The sequence below is a fragment of the Pantherophis guttatus genome, chromosome 10 (assembly GCF_059756535.1).
Source record: "Pantherophis guttatus breed Tessera chromosome 10, ASM5975653v1, whole genome shotgun sequence".
Lineage (NCBI taxonomy): Eukaryota > Metazoa > Chordata > Lepidosauria > Squamata > Colubridae > Pantherophis > Pantherophis guttatus.
In genome coordinates, this window is record NC_142072.1 from 28,666,160 (window position 1) to 28,690,955 (window position 24,796).

The 24,796-nt window shown below is 47.9% G+C and overlaps 1 protein-coding gene across 3 annotated transcripts in view; it reads right to left on the reverse strand.

Annotated features, from left to right (window-relative positions):
• Positions 1-24,796, reverse strand: part of ZBTB8B (zinc finger and BTB domain containing 8B) — a 43,883-nt gene that overhangs the window by 7,679 nt on the left and 11,408 nt on the right. The window contains exons 1-2 of one of the 3 annotated variants that reach the window (XM_034413190.3): positions 8,168-8,558; positions 3,361-4,339 (exon numbers count right to left, since the gene is read on the reverse strand). In XM_034413190.3, coding sequence (XP_034269081.1) covers positions 3,361-4,309 — 949 coding nt within the window. In that variant the 5' untranslated portion in view covers positions 4,310-4,339; positions 8,168-8,558. Of the gene's footprint in view, positions 1-3,360; positions 5,916-8,167; positions 8,559-24,796 lie in introns of those variants that run through there. The other 2 variants (XM_034413189.3, XM_034413188.3) reach the window with 2 other exon arrangements.

Genomic DNA, 24,796 nt, shown 5'->3' on the forward strand with positions numbered 1-24,796 from the left:
TCGCAGGGACCTTTTACGACCTTCTGACGAGCAACTTCAATGGGGAAGGCAGATTCACATAACCACCATCTTACTAACTTAATTGCAGCAACACAGTTAACAACTGGGGCAAGGAAAGTCGTAAAATGAGGCAAACTCCCTTAACAACTGTCTTGCTTAGCAACAGAAATTTTGGGCTCAATTGTGGTCATAAGTCGAGGACTACTGGTAACTTTCAGTTATCCTATATTTTTAATTCCACTTTTCAGTTAGCCTAATATTAGGGTCCCAGCTCTTCTTCTGTGCTTCCCAACGCTGGCCACTTCAAGCTGTGTGGGCTTCAACTCCCAAAGCTGCTGGGGGATTCTGGGAGCTGAAGCCCAACTGGCTTAAAATTGATTCAAGGTGGGATACCAAAGCAGGCAGGAGTGGGGGATCTTGCTGCCCTCCCCCAACAACAGGGAAGAGTAAACTGACATCAGGGCAAAGAAAGCCAAGAGAAGACCTTTCTGTCCCCAGCACCGCTTTCCTCCAGGCAGAGAGAACTACGGGCTTTTTTCTGGGGAGGAAATGTGACGGAAGCCCCAGCAAGCCAGCAGAAAGAGAGAAAGCACAAGAAGAGGTAGCCCACACAGCTGGTCCCTTGGCCTCAAAGGGCCCCTGGCCTCCTAAAAAAAGGACCTGCAGTCGAGTTGGCAATTATTTGTCTATATTTGATTTCTTTGCAATCCATCTCACCTCAAGGTGACTCTGGACACTTACAACATTAAAAGTCAATAAAACCATGAAAAATAAATATTTCTAATAACAATAAAATTACAATTAAAAAGATGGGGAAGAAGGGAGCAAGATTTTCTCTTAATCCATCCACCTTCAACATGATGCAGGGGAGGAGGGGGGCTTCATACAGAAGGACAGGAGGGTAGAAGCAGCAATAATTCCTTGAAGCAGATAAAAGACAGCAACTGAGAGACCAAGTTATGAATCGAGCAGTTTCTTTATCTTGCGAATTTTAAGATGTGTGGACTTCAACTCCCAGAATTCCCCAGCCAGCAGGTCCACATATCTTAAAAGTTCCATAAACATTGGCCTTGAGTTCAGGACTACTTTATATCCATATTTTCACGGTCCTAAAGGCATTGAACAAGTGGGAATGTCAAAATATCTAAGGACCCCCTGATACAGAATAACAGAGTTGGAAGGGACCTTGGAGGTCTTCTATTTCAATCCCCTGCCCATGGCAGGAGACCCTTATTCCATTCTGGACAAACAGCTTGTCCAGTCTCTTCTTGAAAATTCCCAGTGAAGAAGCACTCACAGCTTCTGGTTCCACTGATGGAGTGTTCTGTTAGTTCTAGGTTGGATCACTCCTTGATAGGTTTCTATCCATTGCTTCTTGTCCTGCCCTCAGGTCTTTGGAGTACAGGCTGACCCCCACTCTTCTCTGTGACAGCCCCTCAAATATTGGAAGACTGCTATCATGCCCCTAGTCCATATTAATGTGCACATCACACATTCTTCTCTAATACTTAGCTATCTTGAGACTTGTGCAAATAAAGGGCAGTTTCCATTAAGCTAAAACCAGCAAAGCCACAGAAGATAAATATATTGATCAGGACTAATTTGATCAACATGATCAAGATTAGATGTGAACTTTAACTGAAAGTCCCTTATAACAGGTATATTTAATCTTTCTTGGATTAATTTCCTTTGGTGTCATTCATGTTTCATGTAGTTTTACAGAACAAATCTTTAAAAAGTACTATGATAAGTCAGTTTGAAATGAAGGAATTAAGCCAATAGACAGACATTCTCAGTCATCCAGGTCATGGTTGTCCCAAAGGTGCTTTTTCAAGGTAAAAAAGCTTCTTGGATGAGAAGTGAAACGTCTTCAAAGAAAAACCAGAAAGCCCAGTTGCCTCTTGAAAAAGCACCTTTGGGAGAATTAAGTCAAGTTTTATTGCCAGTGGTAATGGTAACTAAAGCTCAGAGGCAAGCACTTCATGGATCAAAGATACAATTTCTGAAATGTTTTTTTTTTCTTTAGTTTTGAAAATTGCTGCTTGGTAACTTTTCTGTCTATGCTCAAATGTCCTTTATTCTCTTAGGCTGATGAAAATGCTCCCTCGGAGGCCATGAAAGGAGATTTTCTTAGAAAGAACTATCAACCCCAAATTCTAGTCCATGGTGCATGGACTAATTTAAAATATACAGAGTCCTTTCTAAATTAATTAGATTTCCCCTGATGACTATCCACCGGGTCTGTATTAAAGGACTGCATGGCCAGCCACCCAGAGTCACTTTGGATAGCGAGATGGGTGGGATATAAATTTAATAAATAAGTAAATAAATCAAACATCTTTCAAAGTCAATATCAAAAAGTACACAACTTCAACATCTAATTTCAATTTGTTTAAGTTACAGAATTCCAGAAGGTGGACATTCCTTCATCAAAAAGGAACGTTTACCAGTAGTTTCAATAGCTCAGCTAGACATCATCACTAGGAGGTTTATGGCTGCATCCCAAGGATAGGCAGGGATCAAGTGCTCCTCTCTAAATGCCCGAGCTCTTCAATGCAAGAGCCTTTGAAACAGGTAGAACCATTTAAAGGTATCCTCAACTGTTTGTGCCGTCTGCATTCTCACTGAACAATTGGAAAGCACTTTTAAATCCAAGATTTATCATAACTGGAGAGTGTGGGTTTGGGCAGGTTACAAAGACAGCAGAATGAATGAATGGTTTCATTTTATGACATTTCATTCTCCCTTCATCATAACCTGCCCATCATCTTTGGGAAGGGGCGCAAGGAAAATGAAACAGAAGGGAGAATCCCAACACTAATACAGGTATCCCCCCCCAACTTATATCCACAACTGGGACCAGAATTTCCATTGTTAAGCAAATCACTGCAGTTGTTAAGTGAATCATGCAAACATTAAGCAAACCTGGCTTCTCCCCTTGACTTTGTCGGAAGCCAGCTGGAAGCTCACAAAGAGCGATCCCACGAGCCCAGGACGCTGCAAGTGCCGTGAACACAGGCCTGTTGCCTAGCACCTGAACACTGATCAAATCAGCGTGGGATTGCTGTGACACTCGTAAGCGTGAGGATTGGTTGCAAGTCATTTTTTTCAGTGCGGTTGTAACTTAAATCATTAAACAAATGGTCGCATGTCAAGGACTACCTTTATTAAATACTTGTCGAATTCTACACCTTCCCAGAAAGTGTAGATTGTGGAATTAAGATTCATTCTTCTTTTGGAGCCCAGCTATTTTAATGCACCTTATTATCTCAATTCCACACAGGAATGGAATAGTGTGAAATCATCGAATCAGAAAACAACCCCCTTGCAGAGAGAGAAGCTGCATCATACTCCGCTTACCTGTGTCCTCTCCATACCAGTCACTGTGAAGGTCCATCATGGAGCTCATGGGCAAGCTGGCATCTTCTGGCCGGCCCTCAAAGCCACGCACAAAAGGGTGGACCATCTCATCTTTCCTTTGGGAGGCGCTGTTGCGCAGCAAGGCTTCGAGAACCTGCTTCATGTGGTAGCTGCTGCATGCCAGATCCATGGCCTGCCCCCCATGAAGCCCCTCTTCAATCTGCTCGATCATCAAGGGAGTGGGGTACTGCTGTAGCCGTTCCCCAACTTCCACCTCGTCCACATCAAACTCGACCTTTGGCTCGATCACCTTGGGTGCCGAGGAGCTGGTGTCATCCGGAGACTCACGGCCAGCAGGATCCCTGGCCAAGAGGTCCATATGATGATGGCAGCTGCTGCAGTCCCCGCAGGGGGGAGGCCCTTGTGGGCAGTCCGGGACGCCATCCTTGTCCTGCAGAGAGGAAGCGGAGGCTGAGCATTGGGACTTGGCACTGCAGGATGGGCCTTGGCAGGCAGAGCTGGTGGAGCTCCCACTGTCCGCCTGGTAGAAGGCAGCTTCTCGCTCGATCTTCCTGCAGATGTCCAACGATGACCGGATGTACGTCTTGCAGAAGTTGACCACATCAGTCATCTGCAAGTAGCTGGCGGCAGACATGACCTCAATCACATTTTCCCCACAAAGATCCAGCTTACCTGAATAAAGGAAGTCCAGGATAATGGAGAAGGCCTCCGAGGTCACAATGTCCAGGGAAGCTGTGCTATGCCGGCCACTGTCCTGAATGTAGTGGATCAACAAAGCTCGGAAGTAGCCGCTGTTGGCAAAGAGAATATTCTTGTGGGCCTTGAAAATCCTTCCTTCCACTATGATGCTGCAGTCACAAAAGAAGTCCCGCTTCCGCTGCTCGTTCAGCTCGCTCAGGAGTTTGGCGTAGTACGACTGCATCTCCATGGCTCTGCAGCTTGGAGCGGTCAGCGGGCCCTGCAAGGAAAAGGAGGACCAAGCGAGGTCACACAGCTCCAGGGTACGGAGGCAAGCCGAGGCCATCTCCAGCGTGCATCTGAACTTTATTTATTTATTTATTATTTATTTATTATTGAATTTCTATACCGCCCTTCTCCCTGAGGACTCAGGACTGTGTACAGCCAGAATTAAAAAACATGCAGTACAAATATTAAAAAACACTTAAAAGATATATAAATTTGGCCCTATTAAAACTCACTACCAATTAAAACATTTAAAAATTTCTTCTTAAGCCAGCCCGGCTTGCTTGAAAAAATGGGTTTTAAGGGCACGATGGAAGGCACTGAGGTCTTGGATTCTCCTTATCTCTGGGGGCAGCTGATTCCAGAGGGTAGGTGCCCCCACAGAGAAGGCCCTCCCCCTGGGGGTCACCAGCCTGCACTGTTTGGCTGATGGCACCCCGAGGAGGCCCTCTCTGTGTGAGCGCACAGGTCAATGGGAGGTCGTCGGTAGCAGCAGGCGGTCTCGAAGATAGCTAGGCCCTATGCCATGGAGCGCTTTAAAGGTGATAACCAGCACCTTGAAGCGCACCCGGAAGACCACCGGGAGCCAGTGCAGCTCGCACAGGAGCGGTGTTACATGGGAGCGCCATGCTGCTCCCGTCACTACCCGCGCTGCTGCGTTCTGGACCAACTGGAGCCTCCGGGTGCTCTTCAAGGGGAGCCCCATGTAGAGACCGTTGCAGTAGTCAAGGCGAGAGGTGACGAGGGCATGAGTGACTGTGCACAGGGAATCCCGATCAAGAAAGGGCCGCAACTGGCGAATCAGGCGAACCTGAAAAAAGGTCCCCCTGGTTACAGCCGTCAGATGTTCCTCCAAAGACAGCTGCATATCCAGGAGGACTCCCAGATTGCGAGCCCTCTCTGTGGGGGCCAACGACTCGCCCCCAATAGTCAGTGATGGGGTCAACTGACTATATCGGGATGCCGGGAGCCACAGCCACTCAGTCTTGGAAGGGTTGAGCTTGAGCCTGTTCCTCCCCATCCAGATCTGCACAGCCTCCAGGCACTGGGACATCACTTCAAGGGCATCGTTGGGGTGGCCTGGGGTGGAGATGTACAGCTGGGTGTCATCAGCGTACTGGTGGTATCTCACCCCAAAGCCACGGATGATCTCGCCCAGCGGCTTCACATAAATGTTGAACAGAAGGGGCGAGAGGACCGATCCCTGCGGCACTCCACAGATGAGAGGCCTCGGGGTCGACCTCTGCCTCCCTGCCAACACAAACTGCGACCGGTCAGAGAGAAAGGAGGAGAACCACCATAACACGGTGCCTCCCACCCCCAACTCTTCCAGCCGGTGCAGCATGATACCATGGTTGATGGTATCAAAAGCCGCTGAGAGGTCTAACAGGACCAAAACAGAGGAGCAACCCCTGTCCCGAGCCCTCCAGAGATCATCAACCAACGCGACCAATGCCGTTTCTGTGCTGTGCCCAGACCTGAAACCCGACTGGAACGGATCTAGATAAGATGTTTCCTCCAGGAATTGCGGAAACTGTCGCGCGACCACACTCTCAACAACCTTCGCCATAAAGCGAAGGTTGGAGACAGGGCGGTAGTTGGCCAATATTGCCGGATCCAGGGACGGCTTCTTGAGGAGAGGCCTCACCACCTCCTCTTTCAAGGCGGTGGGGAAGTAACCCTCACTCAACGAAGCGTTGATAACACCCTGGAGCCAGCCTCGTGTAACCTCCCGGGAAGCCAGTACCAGCCAGGAGGGACACGGGTCCAGTAAACATGTGGCCGCACTAAGTCTCCCCAAAATCCTGTCCACATCATCGGGAATCACAGCATCAAACTCTTCCCAGGTAACATTCTCAAGACTATTCCTCGTCACCCTGCCCTGATCTACCCAGTCAGAGTCCAAATCCCCCCGGATCTGAGCGATTTTGTCATACAGGTATTGTCCGAAATCCTCTGTCCTGCCTTCCAAGGGATCCTCCCGCACTCCCGGATGGAGCCCCCTCTTGGAGGGCTTCAAAGGGCTGTGGATGGAGAAGCTGCAGTGGGAATCTTACGTCATGAGTCTTTTTCCTCTCTCAGTTCTGTATTCTATCTAGCCCAGGGCTTCTCAGCTTTGGACTTTTTAAGATGCGTGGACTTCAATTCCCAGAATACCCAAGCATCAAGTGCTAGCTGTGGAATTTTGGGAGCTGAGGCGAGGTTGAGAAACACTAATCTGGTTTATCACACCTGGATGGCCCTGACATCGAGTTAACTTAGGAGTTCGCAGTGAGCTGCACCCAAACTTTGGCTTATTTCTGAGTAACCCAATGACTGGATGCAGAAACTTCTAGAGTTTTGGGGCAGGGAGGCAAGCAGGAACAAGAATGACACTCCCCCTCCCTCTGCTTCCACTTGCCTTCTCCTTCTGCTCCTATGGGGTACCCTGCAAAGTGATTCTTTTCCTAGACCAAGTGGGAGACTTTGCAGGATTGTCACATACACATACACACACACACACCAAAAGCCTCCACGGGGACCTGTCAGTTCTAGGAACAAAAACTTCCAATATTGCCAGAAAGGAAAACACACACCAACATCTGGAGCCTGGCAATCCCATCCTTGCCTCTGCTGTTATCCTTGTAAGATTTTCCCAGCCATTTTCACTTTCAGAACATCCCTCCCTCTCTCCAAGCAGCTGCAGGCAGGCTCTTTCTCCTCCAACTGGATTCCTTTTCCTAACTAAGGCAACCGCCAGGATTTTCCACTTTTCTTTGTTTGCAACTACATGAACTGTACCAGATTAAAGGGGCTTGAGCCTCAACATCTCAGGGCACCCGTTTTGCAGGAAAGGAAGGCAAGGCAATTCAGCCTCCCTTCTGGCCTCGGCCTTTGTAAGGGCACTCCTTGCTGTAATATTATAGCCACCCAGATAATGGTTTCCTCCTCCAGGTTAGAAGTCCTTGAGTTCCTTCTGCCTGGAGTTGGAAGCAACAACTGTGATGGGACCAGGGGAGCCCCACGGATCCTACTCCTCCTTCCCCTCAAAGGGCAGAATTGGCGAGTCAGTCACAAACACACAAAACAGGATGGCAGATGCTTATCCCGATCCCTTTCTGTGAATGAGCCATTCAGAACTGAGTGCTTCCCATTCATTTGTCTTAGTGGCACCAGATGAGTGAGATAGTCAGCATAGGAGATTTACAGTCAGGGCTAAATCACAAAGTTCAGAGGAAGGAAGTTCCTGTGAAGCAGCAGCATGCTTCACCCATTGTCTAACAAACCAGGATTTCTTCAATAAACCTGCATAAGTCCCACCGACCCGACCCAAGCCCAGCCCAGCCCAGCCCTGAGGGCTCCTTAGTGCTCTCGGAGCTTTATTGAAACCCAAGCACCGCATCAGTCCGAGGGCTCCGCAGTGGATCGCAGCCTCTGCTCTGCCCGGGGCTGATCATCCGCGAAGTAACCCACGGGAGGCGTGCGGGGGGGGGGGTGTTCGGCCCCGGCGGGGGACCCTCCAGCCCGGCCTGCAACGAAGCGGCCAGGAGCGCGGCGGGGCCGAAGCACCCATCCAAGGCGCCCCTCGCGGGCCTGCCGAGATACGGACGGGCCCCTCCGCGTCCAGCAGCCCCGCCCGCTGCCTTCCTTCGCGAGGGTCCTCGAGGTCTTCTAGTCCAAGCCCAGCCGCTGCACGAGACCCTCCGCCGTCCCGGCGATGCCGCGGCCGCAAGGTCGGCTTGGAAGTGGGGTCACCCCGCCCCGGCAGCCTCCGGAGAGAGGGCGGGAGCCGCCCCGCGCTCTCTCCGAGTCGCCCTCCGGGCCGCCCGCAGCGCAGCCTCACCTGCCTCGCCTCGCCTGCCCCGCTTCCCCCAGGCGGCCACGCGCGCGCGCGCTCACAGCCACCGGCAGGGGCCCCGGCAGCCAGCCCGCTCGCAGGGGCCGCCCACCCTGCTCGGCGCCAATCGCCCCCGGCTTCTTCGGGGCTGCCGGGACTTGCAGTCTCCTCGGCCGGGGCTGGAGGGGGAGTCGAGTGGGCAGAAGAGAGCCGGCCGGGCGTCCCCGCCTTCCTTGCAGGGGGTCAGTGGGCTTCAAGGCATCAGTGGCTGGGGAACTCTGGGAATTGAAGTCCAGGCGTCTTCAAAGTGGCTGAAGTTCAGGAACAGCGGCTTCACCGGGGCCGCTTCTTGCATCCGCCTAAGACGCGGCTCCTTTGGCACACTAGGCTGCAGGAATTATCATCAGCCCCCTCTGGGATTAAAGCTTTGAATGCCCGATGGGGAATCCTGGGATTTGAAGTCCTCCCATTTTAAAGCTGCCGAGGTTGAGAAACACTGACCTAGGGGGTCTAAGTAGGACCTGTGGGGAAGTTATTTTGGGTGGCTCTAAGTAAGACGGTTGTTAAGTGAGTCATGCACGATTTTACAACCTTTTTATAGCCATAGTTAAGTGAAATGCTACAGTTCTTAAGGGAATCATCATGTAGCCTTTACCATTTCAGACAAATGACTCTCCAATCTCTTCTTAAAAACCTCCAGTGATGGAGCACCCACGATTTCTGGAAGCAAGCCGTTACACCGATTGGTCAGGAAATTTCTACTTAGTTTTAGGTTGGATCATCTTCCACTCATCATCATCATCATCATCATCATCATCATCATCATCATTATTATTATTACAATTATTATTGGATTTATATGCTGCCCTTTCTCCACAAGGACTCAGGGCGGCTCACAGCAATAAACAACAAGTCCAATTAAAATTCAACAATAAAAACTAAAATTCCCATTAAAACCCCATTCAGTCCAGGCCAGCTTGGCGAAACAGCCATGTTTCAAGGTCACGGTGGAAGGAGCAAAGGTTGGGGGCTACCCAGAGCTCCAAGGGGAGCTGATTCCAGAGGGTAGGTGCACCCACAGAGAAGGCTCGCTCCCTAGGGGCTGTCAGCCGACATTGTTTGACCAACAGGACCCCAAGTAGGCCCTCTCTATGTGAGCGCACGGGGCGATGGGGAGCTGTTGCTGGCCACAGGTGATCCACCAAATACCCCAGGCCTAAGCCATGTAGGGCTTTATAGGTAATCACCAGCACCTTGAACCTCACCCGGTGGACAACCGGTAGCCAATGCAGGTCACACAGGAGGGGTGTGACATGGGAGCATTAGGACACTCCCATCACTACCCGCGCGGCCGCATTCTGCACCAGCTGAAGCCTCTGAGTGGTTTTCAAGGGCAGCCCCATGTAGAGAGCGTTGCAATAGTCGATCCGGGAGATGACGAGTGCATGGGTGACCGTGTGTAGGGCATCTCGGTCTAGGTAGGGGTGCAACTGGCGCACCAGACGAAGCTAGGCAAATGCCCTCCCGGGTCATGGTCGTGACATGGTCTTCTAAAGTCAACTGTGCATCCAGGAGGATGCCTAAATTGCGCACCCTATCCACAGGAGGCAACACCTCCCCCCCTATGACCAAAGATGGAATATTCCCTTGGAACATTACTTTTTGTCCTGCCTTCTGGTGCTTTGGAGGATAGATTGACCCAGGGGTGAAATCAGGGGTGAAATCTAAATTTTTTTGTTACTGGTTCTGTGGGCGTCGCTTAATTAGTGGGCATGACTTGGTGGTAAGGTGACTGGGTGGGCGTGGCCAAGTCAATGTGCATTCCTTGTTGCCCTGCAAGGGGGAATAGAAACTTCCCAATTAGTCATCTTGAGCATTTCTTTGTTTACTCAGTTGGCCACTTTGGCCCCCTGGCCCTGGAAAGTAGGAGTCTATCCAGATTAACATAAATTAGGACTGAGGTGTAAATTATGCCTTGGCGATACGTACCATGCTCTTAGATGGCACAAGAAAAAAACAGGGAGAAGATTGATATGGGTTCAGGTCAAATGGTAGGGACATATGTTTGACAAATACCAGATACATTACAGGCCTAATAACAGAATATGTTTTGTTACAGGAGATACAAATATAAAGGCATAATATATGTGATACAAATACAAAGGCATATATGTATTACAGGAACCTAATGGTTACAGAATCTAGTATACCAGTATATCATATCCTAGTATTATTTATTATATCCTTATTATTTCCGTTCATTACAAATCAATTAACTATATTTACCAATAATAATAAACCAAATAATTTCCCCCTCTTATGTTACTCATTTTCACATCCTAAACTCTCCCAATAACCCACATAGTTTTGCCCATACAATCCTCCAAATCACAACTTAATCATTTCTACTTTCATCACAATATATAATTAAAAATATTTCAATCATTACAATTTCCCTAATTAAATTTAAAAATGTTCTAGCTGTTATCCAAGCTATAATTTAATCCTTTTTACTTTCACCACCGTATACCATTAAAGGTATTTCAATTGTTACAGTTTATACTTATTCATATTTCTAAAAAAAATAAAACTTATCATTGTCTAGATTTCAAAAATACAAAGACAAATATTCCAATTATTATTCATTTAATTTTTACAGTCATGGTTTCCCATTTATTTCTTACTACTATTCATATTTCAATTCTAAATATGTATAACATTTTTCTCTTTCATTTCTTTTTCTCCCCATTTTTATTTTTGCCTTTTTCTTTCTCCTTTTTTTCTTTTGTGTTTAAAATCTTGAACTCTCCTCTTTTGCCCTAAATTTCCCATTGTTTGCACCTACCTTTTTTGGTGAGGAAAAAGAAGAAAAAGAAATCTGCCTCTGCCTCTGCCTAATTTTGCCTCGTTACAGCCAACAGCCTGCTTTACTTTCAGTTTCATTTTCAGCATAGTTTGATTAGCAGAAGGAAAAAAATCTGCTCCAATTTACCTCTTTGCAGCAAGCAGCAGAGCCCTGCGCAAAACACCTGAGAGCAAATCAGCTGAGTCGGGAGGCCAATCTAATCAACTTGTGCTAATTAGTCTATGCTGAAGCTGAAAAAAGCTGTTTTTTCTTGCTGTTTGCTTGCAAGGAGGTAACTGCTGCAAGGCACAAGCCAAAGGGTGGGGGCCAGTGGGTGGGCAAGGCTACATTCGGTGTATAAGACGCACCTAAATTTTCACACCCTTTTAGGGGGGGGAAAGGTGCATCTTATACTCTGAAAAATATGGTCTTTCTAATGTATATACCCATATATATGTATATGCAGTTATACAATCAGTATAATAAATAAATTGAATAATGTTGTATACTGTATATATATAGCTGGTTGCAGATGTATCCAATCCAAAGTCCTTCACAATCTTCAAGAGAGTTCTTTACTCCAAAGTCTCACTATTTCATCTGCAACTTCTCCGTTTTCCCGATCCAAGATGTCAGCTTCCCTCTAATTTGCACAATCACTGTAACTTCTCTTCACTTCCAGAACCTTAACGTCTCTGTTTGTATCACAAAAGTTTTTTGTACATATTCCTTTCCTGGCCACTCACCACAATCTCTAATCTCTTGAATTCAATAGCCTCAAATACAGTCTCGATGGTTAGTCTAATTGTACAGTTTTCCAGAACAGCACCCATTCGAATTGTTATATTGCACTCTCTCCTCCTGCCATGCTTACTGATTCTGTCTTCTCAAAATTTCGCTCCCACCGCTAAGGCGCCGCTTTTCCCACCTTTCTTGGAGACTCACTTGTCCATCAGCTTGTAGGATTCACCAGTTTAGAGAAGTAACCCAGTATCACACTCTGTCCTGTCACTTTCCACCAATAGTTCTTGCTGCTTCTCACTCTTTGCTTCCTCCACCATTTGATCAGGCCGTCATGCTTCCGGACCCGACCATTACAGGCGGTCTATTTTGCGTCAAATTCAAGGGGTTTCTCCCGCTGCAACGGGGGATTGCTCTTCTCCCCATCACCCCCAGAGTATCCCCTCTATAATGCCGACCCCTCCAGGGTCTGACTTTGCTTCTACAGGCCTCCTGATGCGAAAAATCGGACAGAAAGAACAGAGTCCCGTTCTTCTGTACTGCACCACCGTGATGTCACCCCAGAAGTCCCTACCCACTCCTTTTTCCATGATGCTCGTGGGTGAGATCATCCGCTACTGTAGGCTGAAGTATCCTCAATATGCTGTTGATACTCAACTTTAAATCTCCACCCCTAGTGATCTAAGTGAGGCTGTCGCTGTCCTCTATGGTGCCTGAAGGCTGTAGGGCCTGGATGAGTGACAACAGGCTTTGGCTGAACCCTGGGAAGCCCGAGTGGCTTTGGGTGCTTCAAGGTCTGGAACTTTAACATTTTTAGTTCTGGATGGGGTTCCAGCACTACCCCAGACAGACATGGTCCACAAGTTGGGGGTTCTACAACTCAAAAGAGCAGGTGACAGTTGTGGCTAGCAGAGCCTTTGCACAACTCTGGGTTGTGCGCCAGTTGCGGCCTCTCCTGAATCGGGAGTTCCTGTGCTCACTCATTCATCCCACACTTGGACTATTGTAATGTGCTCTATGTGGGGCTACCTTTAAGGAGCATTCAGAAGCTACCATTGGTGCAGAGTGTAGTGGCACGGGCAGTCTTTAGGGCCTCTAGAGTGGTCCCAAGAGCTGCATTGGCTGCTGCTTTGCTTCCAGGTGCAATTCAAGATGTTGGTTATCATCTTTAAAGCCTGCCTGGCATGGGTCCAGGTTATTTGAGGAACCGTCTCACCCCAATGGGTCTGGCCCACCCCACCTGTGCTTGCAGAAGTGCCATGCTGTGGACCTCATCAGTCAAGGAATTTTGGTTGGCATGGTTCAGAAGAGCCTTCTCTGCCATGACTCTGGCACTTTGAAGCATCTTGTCCCCTGAGGTGAGATCGGCTCCCATCCTCCAGGGCTCAGCAAGACATGACAGAGAACTGCAATATAAAGAAAGGCACAAGACAAGGATGTCCATTGTCCCCACTACTATTTATACTGACTTTGGAAGTGTTCGATAGAAACATTAGACAAGATATAGAAATAAAAGGTATGGAAATAAAAAAATACAAATTACAGGCGTTTGCAGATGACCTGGTATTTATTTTAGAAAAACCACAAGGAACTGGACCCAAATTAATAAAAAAAAAATAGAAGAATATGGTGAAGTTGCAGGATTGAAAATAAAGAGAAAACTAAAATACTAGTTAAAAAATCTCACAGATACATAGAAAAAAGAATTGATGAAGAAGACAGTCAAGAAAGTAAAATATTTAGGAATTCAACTAACAGCAAGATGTGCAATTATTAAAGAAGATAATTATATCAAGCTAATGCAGCAAATTAAATCAGATTTGGAGAAGTGGAAAAACCTGCAACTATCGTCGATAGGAAGAATATTTATTATAAAATATTTTGCCAAGATTATTATTTTTGTTCAAAACAATTCCAATAAAGCTGGGGAAAAAACTACTTTGAGGAGTTAAATAAAATGATGTCAAAATATACTTGGCAAGAGAAAAAAGCAAGAATAAGTTTGAAAATGTTACAAGATTCTAAAAATAAAGGGGATTTTGGGCTGCCAGACTGGGAGTTGTACTACCAGGCCTCTGTACTTTCTTCTTCTTCTTCTTGTGCCATGTCCGTCATCAGACGTTGGTGATCATGTTGGAAATCCTATTTTTGTCAACATCCGTATGAAAAAGTGCTGCTCAGTTTTGTCTACACCAGTCCCTTAGGTTTTGAAGCCATGATGTTCTTCTTCTGCCTGGGCATCGTTTGCCTTCAATTTTTCCCTGGAGGATTAAGTGAAGGATGCCGTATTTTTCTGGGTGTCACATCACATGTCCAAAATACTTGTAACTTTCGCTTTTTAATGGCTTTGATTATTTCCCTTTGCTTTCCCAGGTGGCTTATCACCTCATTTGCGATTTTGTTAACCCATCTTATACGTAACAGCCATCTGTAAATCCACATTTCAAATGCTTCTAGTTTCTTCAAGTGGTTTTCTGTCAGAGACCAACTCTCTACTCTGTAGAGCAGGATAGAAAAGATGTAACATCTGACAAGAATGATTTTCAGTCTTAGGCTTATGTCGTGACTGCAAAAGACCTTTTTCATTTTGAAGAATGCTGTTCAAGCTTTCTCAATCCTTGTCTTTACTTCACTGATCATGTCCCAGCTTTCATGCGAATTAAAACCGAGGTACGTGATCCTTTCAACTTTTTCTAATGGTATTCCTTCCGAATTTATCAGTGGTAAATTAATGGGTTGTTTGCTGATGACCATGATCTTGGTTTTTGAGGTGTTAAGCTTCAAGCCATATTTTTCAGATATTCCTGAGAGTCTATTGATGAGGAGCTGAAGGTCTTCATGCTTACTGGCAAGCAGAACTGTATCATCAGCATATCTTAAATTGTTGATCTGAACATCATTTACTTTGAGGCCAGCATCAATGTTTTCCAGTGCTTTGTTGAAAATTGACTCAGAGCAGATATTAAATAACAGCAGAGACAAAATACAGCCCTGTCTGACCCCTCTTTGTATTTCTGAATCATCTGAGTATTTTTGGCCTAGTCTCACATTTGCTACCTGATGCCAATATAGATTCTTTATGATTCGGATGTCTTTGTCATCTAGTCCCACTTGTATGTATTTTTCATTGTTTTTATTTTTATAAGACATCTTTCATCCATGAGATTAAGAATTTCGTCCATCATCCACTGTTGTTTCTTGTGGTACCTCTCTCTTTGTTTTGAGTTTGTTACTTCTACTATTGCATTTTTAAATTTATTCCAATTCACTTCTACATCTTCATTATTTAGGTTGTTGATTTCTCTTAAACGAATTTCTAGTTCTTCTTTTATCTTATCTCTATGTTTAATGATAAAGTCACTGTCAATTCTTGGTTTAGGAGGATTAGGGTTTTTTATCTTTTTTAGTTTCAGCTGGACTTCAGCAAGGAGTAAATTATGATCGGATGGTACATCTGCACCTGGGTATGTCTTTACTGATTTTACTGAGTTTCTAAATCTTTTGTTTATTATAAAATAGTCAATTTGGTTCCTTACTATATTATTTCGTGTATCTGCCGGTGATCTCCAAGTGTAAAGGCGTCTTTTTGGTTACTTGAAAAAAGTATTCATCACATATTGCCTATGTTCCTTGCAGAAGTCTACATATCTGTCACCTCTACCATTTCTGGTTCCTAAGCCAAAGTTTCCAACTACAGGAATATTACTTCCTTCTCCCACTTTTGCATTGAAGTCCCCATGAGTATTGTGATATCATTACTTCTTAGGGTTTTCAATATACTGTTTATGTCTTCATAGAACTTCTCTAAATCCTCCTTATCATTGCCAGCTATGGGAGCATACACTTTTATAACATTCATATATACTGGAGTACTATTTATTTGGATCATCCTCACTCTATCGGATACAGGAATAAACGACTTGATGCATTTATTTACAAGATAGTTTACTATTATAGCTAGTCCATTTCGATGATGTTTACTATTTTCACCAGAGTAGTAGATAGTATAATCTCCTATTCTACACATTCCATTTTCAGGCCAGCGCATTTCACTCCCTCCCAGTATAGAGATATTGTATTTGAACATTTCTTGGATAGTGTTGTGTGTTTTCCCAGATTCATATAGGCTTCAGGTTCCATGTTCCAATTCGTAGTTTTGAGTTTATCTTTTTTTTTTAATAAATTTTTACTGAATTACATTGTAGTACAATACAAGTAAAATCGGTTAGACAGTGGTAATCTGTATACATAATGGTTACATACTTTCATTATAGTGTCTCCTTTTTTACTCATTTACTCTAATATTTACACTATCTATCACACTTCTATACGATCTTCCATCCATTTATACCAAAACCTCCAAACCGTATAGTATTCCCAATTCTCTTTCTCGTTTATTTCATATGTTAATTTGCTCATCTCGGCACACTCTTAAGATTTTCCGAATTATATGTTCTTCCAGTCGTATTCCCTTTCCTTTCCAGTGTTGTGCATACTTTAGTCTAGCTGCCGTAATGATATGTATAATTAAATACTTCTTTTTTTTCTCATATTTCCCCTTTAGTACTCCCAGGAGAAATGTTTCGGGCGCCAAATCTATTTTTTCTTTAATTATTTCTTGTATCCAATTTTGAATCTTTTTCCAGTATTTCATCACTTCGGGACATGTCCACCACATGAAAGTAGGTACCTTGGTGGTGGTCGCATTTCCAGCAGTTGGGCTTGTGTTTGAGTAGATTTTTGCTAGTCTTGCGGGGGCTAAATGCCATCTATATAACATTTTGTATTGATTTTCTTTAAATGCTGCTGCTTTTGTCAATTTATAATTTCTATTCAGATTGTTTCCCACACTCCAAATTTATATTGTGACCTATATTTTTTGCCCACGCGATCATTTGATCTTTTACCAGGTCTTCTGCCCTATCGTACTCTAATAAGTAGTTATATAGTCTAGGTAGTATTCTTTTTTCCGAGCCTATCAGTACTTTATCAAAACTGTTTGTTCCCAACTCTATTCCAAATTCCTCCTTGTCTTTTTGATGCCTGGATTTAATTTGCAAATATGGCCACCAGTCTATATAGATGCCCTAGTTCTCCTAGTGCCACTAGTTCTCCTAGTGCTTCTTTAGTTTTAAGATTTCCACCGTTATCTAAAAGTTTTCTTTCTCTTTCTTTCTTTCTTTCTTTCTTTCTTTCTTTCTTTCTTTCTTTCTTTCTTTCTTTCTTTCTTTCTTTCTTTCTTTCTTTCTTTCTTTCTTTCTTTCTTTCTTTCTTTCTTTCTTTCTTTCTTCCTTCCTTCCTTCCTTCCTTCCTTCCTTCCTTCCTTCATTAAATTTTTATACCGCCCTTCTCCTGCTGGACTCAGGGCGGTGCACAGCCTAGAATAAAAAACATCCCAATACAAAATTTAAAATTTTTAAAGAATTAAACAAATTTTGGCCCAAAATTTAAAACCTCCCGACTAAAATCCATTTACAATTAAAAATATCTGGGGGGGGGGGTTATGCCAGCCCAGCTTGATGAAATAGAAAAGTTTTGAGGGCAACGGCGAAAAGCACAGAGATCTGGTATCCTACGTATCTCCGGGGGCAGGTTGTTCCAGAGGGCAGGAGCTGCCACAGAGAAGGCCCTCCCCCTGGGGGTCGCCAGCCAACATTGCCTGGTTGATGGCACACTGAGGAGTCCCTCTCTGTGGGAGCAAACTGGCCAGTGGGAGGCTATCGGCGGCAGAAGGCGGTCCCGTAAGTACCCAGGTCCTATGCCATGGAGCGCTTTAAAGGTGGTAACCAACACCTTGAAGCGCACCCGGAAGACCACCGGAAGCCAATGCAGCTCGCGCAGGAGGGGTGTCACATGGGAGCGCCCCATCACTCCCATAATCCCCTGCGCAGCCGCACTCTGCACCAGTTGGAGCCTCCGGCTGCTCCTCAAGTGGAGCCCCATGTAGAGAGCATTGCAGTAGTCCAGGCGGGAAGTGACAAGTGCCTGAGTGACTGTGCGTAAGGAGTCCCGATCCAGAAAGGGACGCAACTGGCGAATCAGGCGGACCTGATAAAAAGCCCCCCTGGCCACGGCTGTCATATGCTCTTCTAAAGACAGCCGTTCATCCAGGAGGACGCCCAAGTTGTGACCCCTCTCCGTGGGGGCCAGCAACTCGCCCCAAATAGCCAGCAATGGCACCAGCTGGCTATATCGGGACGCCGGAAGCCACAGCCACTCGGTCTTGGAAGGGTTGAGTCGAAGCCTGTTATTCCCCAAGCAGACCCGCACGGCCTCTAGGCACCGGGACATCACTTCAAGGGCATCATTGGGATGGCCTGGGGTGGAGATTTACAGCTGAGTATCATCAGCGTACTGATGAACTCTACCCCAAAACCACGGATGATCTCGCCCAGCGGCTTCACATACATGTTGAACAGAAGGAGTGAGAGGACCGACCCCTGCGGCACCCCACAAACAAGGCACCTCGGGGTCGACCTCTGCCCCCCCCTGCCAACACCGACTGCGACCGGTCAGAAAGATAGGAGGAGAACCACCGTAGGACGGTGCCCCCCACCCCTAATCCCTCTAACCGGCGCAGCATGATACCATGGTCGATGGTATCAAAAGCCGCTGAGAAATCTAACAGGACTACGATAGAGGAATAACCCCTATCCCGAGCCCTCCAGAGATCATCCACCAACGCGACCAATGCCGTTTCTGTGCTGTGCCCAGGCCTGAAGCCAGACTGGAGCGGATCTAGATAGACAGCTTCATCCAGGTACCGAGGAAGCTGTCGCGCCACCACACTCTCAACAACCTTCGCCACAAAGCGAAGGTTGGAGACCGGATGGTAGTTAGCCAAAACAGCCAGATCCAGAGAGGGCTTCTTGAGGAGGGGCCTCACCACCGCCTCTTTCAAGGCGGATGGCAAGACACCCTCACTCAAGGAAGCGTTAATAATCCCCTGGAGCCAGCCTCGCATAACCTCCCGGGAGGCCAGCACCAACCAGGAGGGACACAGGTCCAATAAACATGTGGTCGCATTCAGCCGTCCCAGTATCCTGTCCATGTCCTCAGGAGCAACAGGGTCGAACTCTTCCCAAATGACATTCTCAAGACCGGCCTCCATCATCCCGTCTGTACTAACCCAGTCAGAGACCAAGCCTTCCTGAATCTGAGTGATTTTATCATGCAGATACTGAACAAAATCCTCAGCCCGACCCTGCAAGGGATCCTCCCACACTCCCAGATGGAGGAGGGAGCGGGTCACCCTAAACAGGGCGGCTGGGCGGTTATCTGCAGATGTGATAAGAGCGGAAAAATAATTACATTTTGCCGCTTTTATCGCCACTAGGTAGGTCTTAATATGAGACCTTACCAGTGTTCAGTCAGATTTGGAACGGCTAGACCTCCAACTGCTCTCCAGGCGTCTTTTCCGGCGCTTCATCTCCCTCAGCTCTTTGGCGAACCAAGGAGCCAGATAAACTCGGCGATGGGTCAGAGGCCGCAAAGGCACGACTCGGTCCAAAGCATCAGCGGTCGCCCTATCCCAGGCGGCCACCAGCTCTTCAGCCGAGCCATGAGTCAGAGCCTCAGGGAATGGCCCAAGCTCCATCTGGAACCTATCAGGGTCCATCAGGCGCCTGGGGCGGAACCATCTAGGCTGTTCCGCCTCCCTGCAGCGGGGTGTGGCGGTTAGAACGGACGTTGTGTTCCTGAACGTCCATTTTCGGGGCGCTGCGACTCCAATCCATGGACGGGTAGCTTCTCCTAGTTGCTGGGCAGAACTGAGTGCTAAACCTTCCACTGTTAGGCCACGCCCACCTCAACCAATCAGCTTCAGTCTTTCTTCACGAAGGCGCAGGAACCAGGCCAACTATGAAAAACCAACAAGATTTTAATCAAGAGAAACAACAGAAAACAGGAAGCCGAATGGGTGGGTATGGATTGGAGTCGCAGCGCCCCGAAAATGGACGTTCAGGAACACAACGTCCGTTTTCCATTGCGCTGCTCCTCCAATCCATGGACGGGGATATACCCAAGTTCAGGAGCTCAGGGCGGGAGGCTGCCTGGAAACCTCAGCCTGCGGCGTGGCCACTTGTTGTAAAACTCTACGTCCAAAAGCTGCATCGGACGAGGCGTACTGATCAATTTTGTAGTGCCGGATAAAGGAAGAGTCAGAAGCCCATGAGGCTGCTCTACAGATTTCAGACACTGAGGCATTTGTAGACCAAGCTGCAGATGTGGCCGCACTGCGTGTTGAATGTGCGTAGATCTTAGCCGGACGGGGACGTTTCCTTACGTCGTAGGCCATTGTGATGCACGCTTTAATCCACCTGGCAATCGTGGTAGATGAGACCTTCTTCCCCATTGAGGAAGGTGTGAAAGACACAAACAAGGATTCAGTCTGTCTAAAAGACTCAGTACGCTTGATATAACGCCGGAGAGCTCGTCTAACATCTAAAGTATGCCATAAGGACTCAGTCTGATGACGAGGGTTCGGACAAAAGTTAGGCAGCACCAACTCTTGAGTGCGGTGAAATCGTGAGTTTATCTTAGGTAGGAAGGATGGATCCAAGCGCAGGATCACTCTGTCACTATGAAAGATACAAAGGTCCTTGTGGACTGATAGTGCAGTGAGCTCTGATACGCGTCGAGCTGACGTAATGGCTAAAAGAAAGGTGACTTTAAGTGTCAAAAATTTTAGAGACACTGAAGCCAATGGTTCAAATGGTGATGCTGTAAGCGCTTGAAGGACTAACGGAAGATCCCAGGATGGGTATCTATGTACCACCGGAGGTGAGATGTTGGAGGCCCCATGCAGGAAACTCTTAATCCTAGGATTATGTGAGAGAATACGGTGTTCTTCGCACTGAATGACCGTGGACAAGGCGGCTACTTGGCGACGAAGTGTGGCAGGAGCAAGACCTTTGGCCAAACCATCATGTAAGAAGTCCAGAACGTCCGGGATATCTGCAGAGGTCGGGTCCACGTGATGGGCCACACACCAGGAAGAAAATGTACGCCACGTAGACTCATAAATCCTAGTGGTGGAAGGGCGCCTGGCCGCTTGTATCACCTTTATGACGCCGGAAGACAGTCTGTCCTTCTGTAGCTGGAGCCGCTCAAGCGCCAAGCGGCCAATCGGAGCCACCCTGGATCGGGATGGAAGATGGCCCCCTGGCTGAGCATCTCCTCCCCTAGTGGTATTACCCACGGAGGGGACACGGACAATCCCACTAGGTCTGCATACCAGGGCTGGCGAGGCCACTGAGGTGCTATCAGAATTAACTCGGCCCTCTCCAACAACATCTTCCGAATCAGTCTTGGAATCAGTGGCAAGGGAGGGAAGGCATAGAGAAGCCCTGTGGGCCATTGACAGCTTAGAGCGTCGTAACCTTCTGCACCGACGGTAGGGTAACGCGTGTAGAACCTCATTAGTTTGGCGTTCTGGGGCCTGGCGAAGAGGTCCACTAGAGGACGGCCAAATTGCTGTACTACTTGATTGAAGAGGGCAGGATTGAGAGACCACTCTGCAGGGTCCAAACGCTCCCTGCTCAGCCAGTCCGCCATGATGTTGTCCTGCCCCGAGATGTGGTCCGCCACCAGAGATGCTGTGTGCTTCTCCGCCCACGCCAACAAACTCTCCGACTCCATCATCAGGGACCTGGAGCGTGTGCCTCCCTCCCGATTTATGTGTGCCTTGGTGGTGACGTTGTCCGTCCGGACCAGCACATGTTGTCCCTCCAAGGTGTGAACAAAATGGCGCAAGGCGAGACGAACAGCTCTCAACTCCAGCAAATTGATGCTGTTCGTCCGCTCCGCCGGAGACCACTGACCTTGAATCACTGCATTCTGTAGATGGGCCCCCCAGCCCGACAGGCTGGCATCGGTAACCAGAACCACTCGGTTCGGTTCGAGAAAGACACATCCTTTCTGCAGTGCGGGGGACCTCCACCACGTGAGTGACAGTCGAGCTTGTGGGGTTAAGACAATCTGATGGGATGACAAGCTGCGTTTCTCTCTCTGGAATGGAAGCAACAGCCACTGAAGTGGGCGGGAGTGTCTGCGTGCCCACGGAACAACATGGATGCAGGATATTAACTTCCCCAACAATTGATTTAGCAGGAGCAGCGACACTTTCCTCTGGGACTGGACTCGCCTCACCATAGACCTGATGTCGCGAACGCGATCTGGGGAGAGAAACACCTGACCCAGCTGGGAATCGATCACTGCGCCCAGGTGTTGGAGCCGAGTCGTAGGCGTCAGATGGCTCTTTTGCCAGTTGATAGAGAAACCGTGGTTCTGGAACGCCTGGAGGACCACAACCATGTCTTTGCTCGCCTGCGACGGGGACGTTGACATCACTAGCAAATCGTCGAGATAGCAGCTGAGACGTACAGAGCTCGATCGGATGGAAGCCGCGACTACCGTCACCAACTTCGTGAAGGTCCTGGGAGCTGAGGACAGGCCGAAAGGCATCGCCCGGTATTGAAGATGCATGTTGTTGTATTCGAAGCGAAGGTAGCGACGATGCAACGGGTGGATAGGGACATGCAGGTATGCCTCGCGGAGGTCTACAGATTGAAGATAGTCCCCCTGCCTGATAGATGCCAAAACTGTCCTGAGGGAGTGCATCTTGAACCTGCGATACAAGATATATTGATTGAGGCGCTTTAGGTTCAAGATGCCCCTGTGGCCCCCCGATGACTTCGGCACCAGAAACAAGGTAGCGTAGAACCCAGTTCTCTCCTGGCCTTGGGGCACCGGCTCCACAGCGTTGATGGAGAGGAGGTGTGAGATCTCTGCTTCCATGAGCTCCCTCTGGACTCTGCACCGAGGGATGGGGCAGCGACGAAATGTGTTGGGTGGTAGTGTGTGGAACTCGAGGCGAAGCCCGTGCTGGATAGTTGTGCGGATCCAAGCGTCGGTCGTCGCAAGGTCCCACTGGAGGTAGAAGTGCTGGAGTCGACCTCCGATAGGGCCTGGAAGCAACGAGTCACTTTCCTCTGCGTGGAGGACGGTAAGAGGAGCCTCTGAAGGGGCGCTTTGATTGGTATTGATTTCTTGATCTGTCACGAAATGGCTGTCTGTCCGATGTCCGGTCAGACGTCTGTGAATAAGAGCGTTGGTAGTATTGCCCGCTCGGCATCGAGGAGGACCGAAAGGACTGGCGCTGTGTATAAGGCGTATATCTCCGCTCTGCACGACGGAAGGAGGACGGTAGCACTTTGCGCTTGTCTTTATCTTCTATTAAGATTGGCTCCAGACAGGGACCAAATAGTGCTGGGGCCGAAAATGGAGCCGAAGCCAACTTCCATTTAGCCTTATTGTCTGCGCGCCAATTTCTTAGCCAGAAAAGACGCCTGTTGGTCACAGTTGCTGCCATGGCTCGAGAAGCAAATTTTGTCGCCGTCAAGGAGGCATCAGCGGAGTATTCCGTTGCTGCCACAAGTTTGTTAATGTCTTGGTGCAGCCTGGTATCGGTGGGGGGCAACCTCTCTTGCAGCTGGCGGAGCCAGATCAGAGAAGCCCTGTTGAAAAAAGACGTGGCCGTGGCTGCCTTGATGGCCCAGGCCACAGCTTGGTGCGCTTTACGAAACCCCATCTCCATTCTGCGGTCCTCCGCCTTGAGGCCATCCACCACATCAGAAGTCAGCATTGAAGAGGTTGACAAAGCAGCGACTGGGGAGTCCACTGAAGGGACGGCAAGGAGATCCTCCAGGTGTGACTCAGCAGAATAAAGACGTTTGTCCAGGCCACTCGGAGCAGTCAGTGAGCCCGGTTGGCCAAAGGCAGATGTGATGACATTGGAAAATAAGGGAGGACAAGGAATCACGTCCTGCTCTTGTTTAGAAACGTGGAATAGGGCTTCGTGTGGGTGTCGAGAATCAGAAGACTTTTCAGCGGCCCCATCTGCAATACCAAACTTAGTAGCGACCTTGGCTTTATGAAGCAAAGATTTGAAGACAGAAGGTCTGAACAAATTTGTGAAGCAGGGCTTCTCGGGAGGGAGATCCTCATCCTCTGAGAATTCGACATCCTCTGGACAAATCTCTCCTTCCTCAGACTCCTCAGAAGAAGACACTACAGGACGTTGTCTACTGGTGCTCGGAACTGCATCATCAACAGGGGCCGGAGCTGAAGAAGGTTGACAGGTGTTAACTGGCCGGGCCACCTCCTGTTGTATGCCAGCAGCTAAGATCTTTGCTAGCGCATCTGACAACACAGAGTGAAAACTCACAGGAGTGTCAGGCACCTCTGGGCGGAGCCCCGCCGCAGTAGGTGTGAAGGTAGCCTCTGGCACACGTCTACGGCCCAATTGAGCATCAGATTGGCTGGACACATCTGGCAATGACATTGACACTCCTTTGGAGCGTTGTAAGTTGGAAGCAGCGAGCCTGATTGCAGTGGAAGATTCGGTTTGCAAATTACCAGAATGATCGGCCCTGTCCTCAGAAGCAGTAGTCTGTCTGGACAGGGAGGCCTGTTGTAGCTGGGCCCTCTCAAACTGCTTTTCTAAGGCTTCATGGCGCCTCTGCTCCGCCTTGTTGGTAGTGGAGGACCTAGAGGTCGCCTTGGATTTGCGAGACTTGGATTTAGCTTTCTTGCTGCCTGATTTATTTTGAGTGGCAGGGTAATCACAGGTGCCCTCTGAATCAGAAGATAAGGCAAAGTCTGCCATGCTGATGAGGCAGAAGAGGGCAAATAGTAGGCCAAGTCCACTATAGAGCAGTACGGAGTCTTTCCCCAAGGAAAACTTGCCCACCGTGCAGAACCAGATGTGTAGGGGAGGGGGCAAATTAGGCTCAGAAGCTGCTGAGCTCAAATCCCCAATCTAAAGAAGGCCCCCCTAAGCCAGGCAAGGAAGGGGTAAAGCTGCCAGGCCTTGGTCAGAATTCAGGGTCCAAAGTCAGCAAGGGTGGTTAATAACCAAAGGCCACCCAGGCGCTAGCCGGCAGAAGCCTCCAAAGCCCCTTTTTTTTTTGTTTAAATTTGTCTCTCCAAAATGGCGGCCGCCACGCTGACAGAGTCCCGAAACAAAATGGCGGCCGTCACAAAGGCTG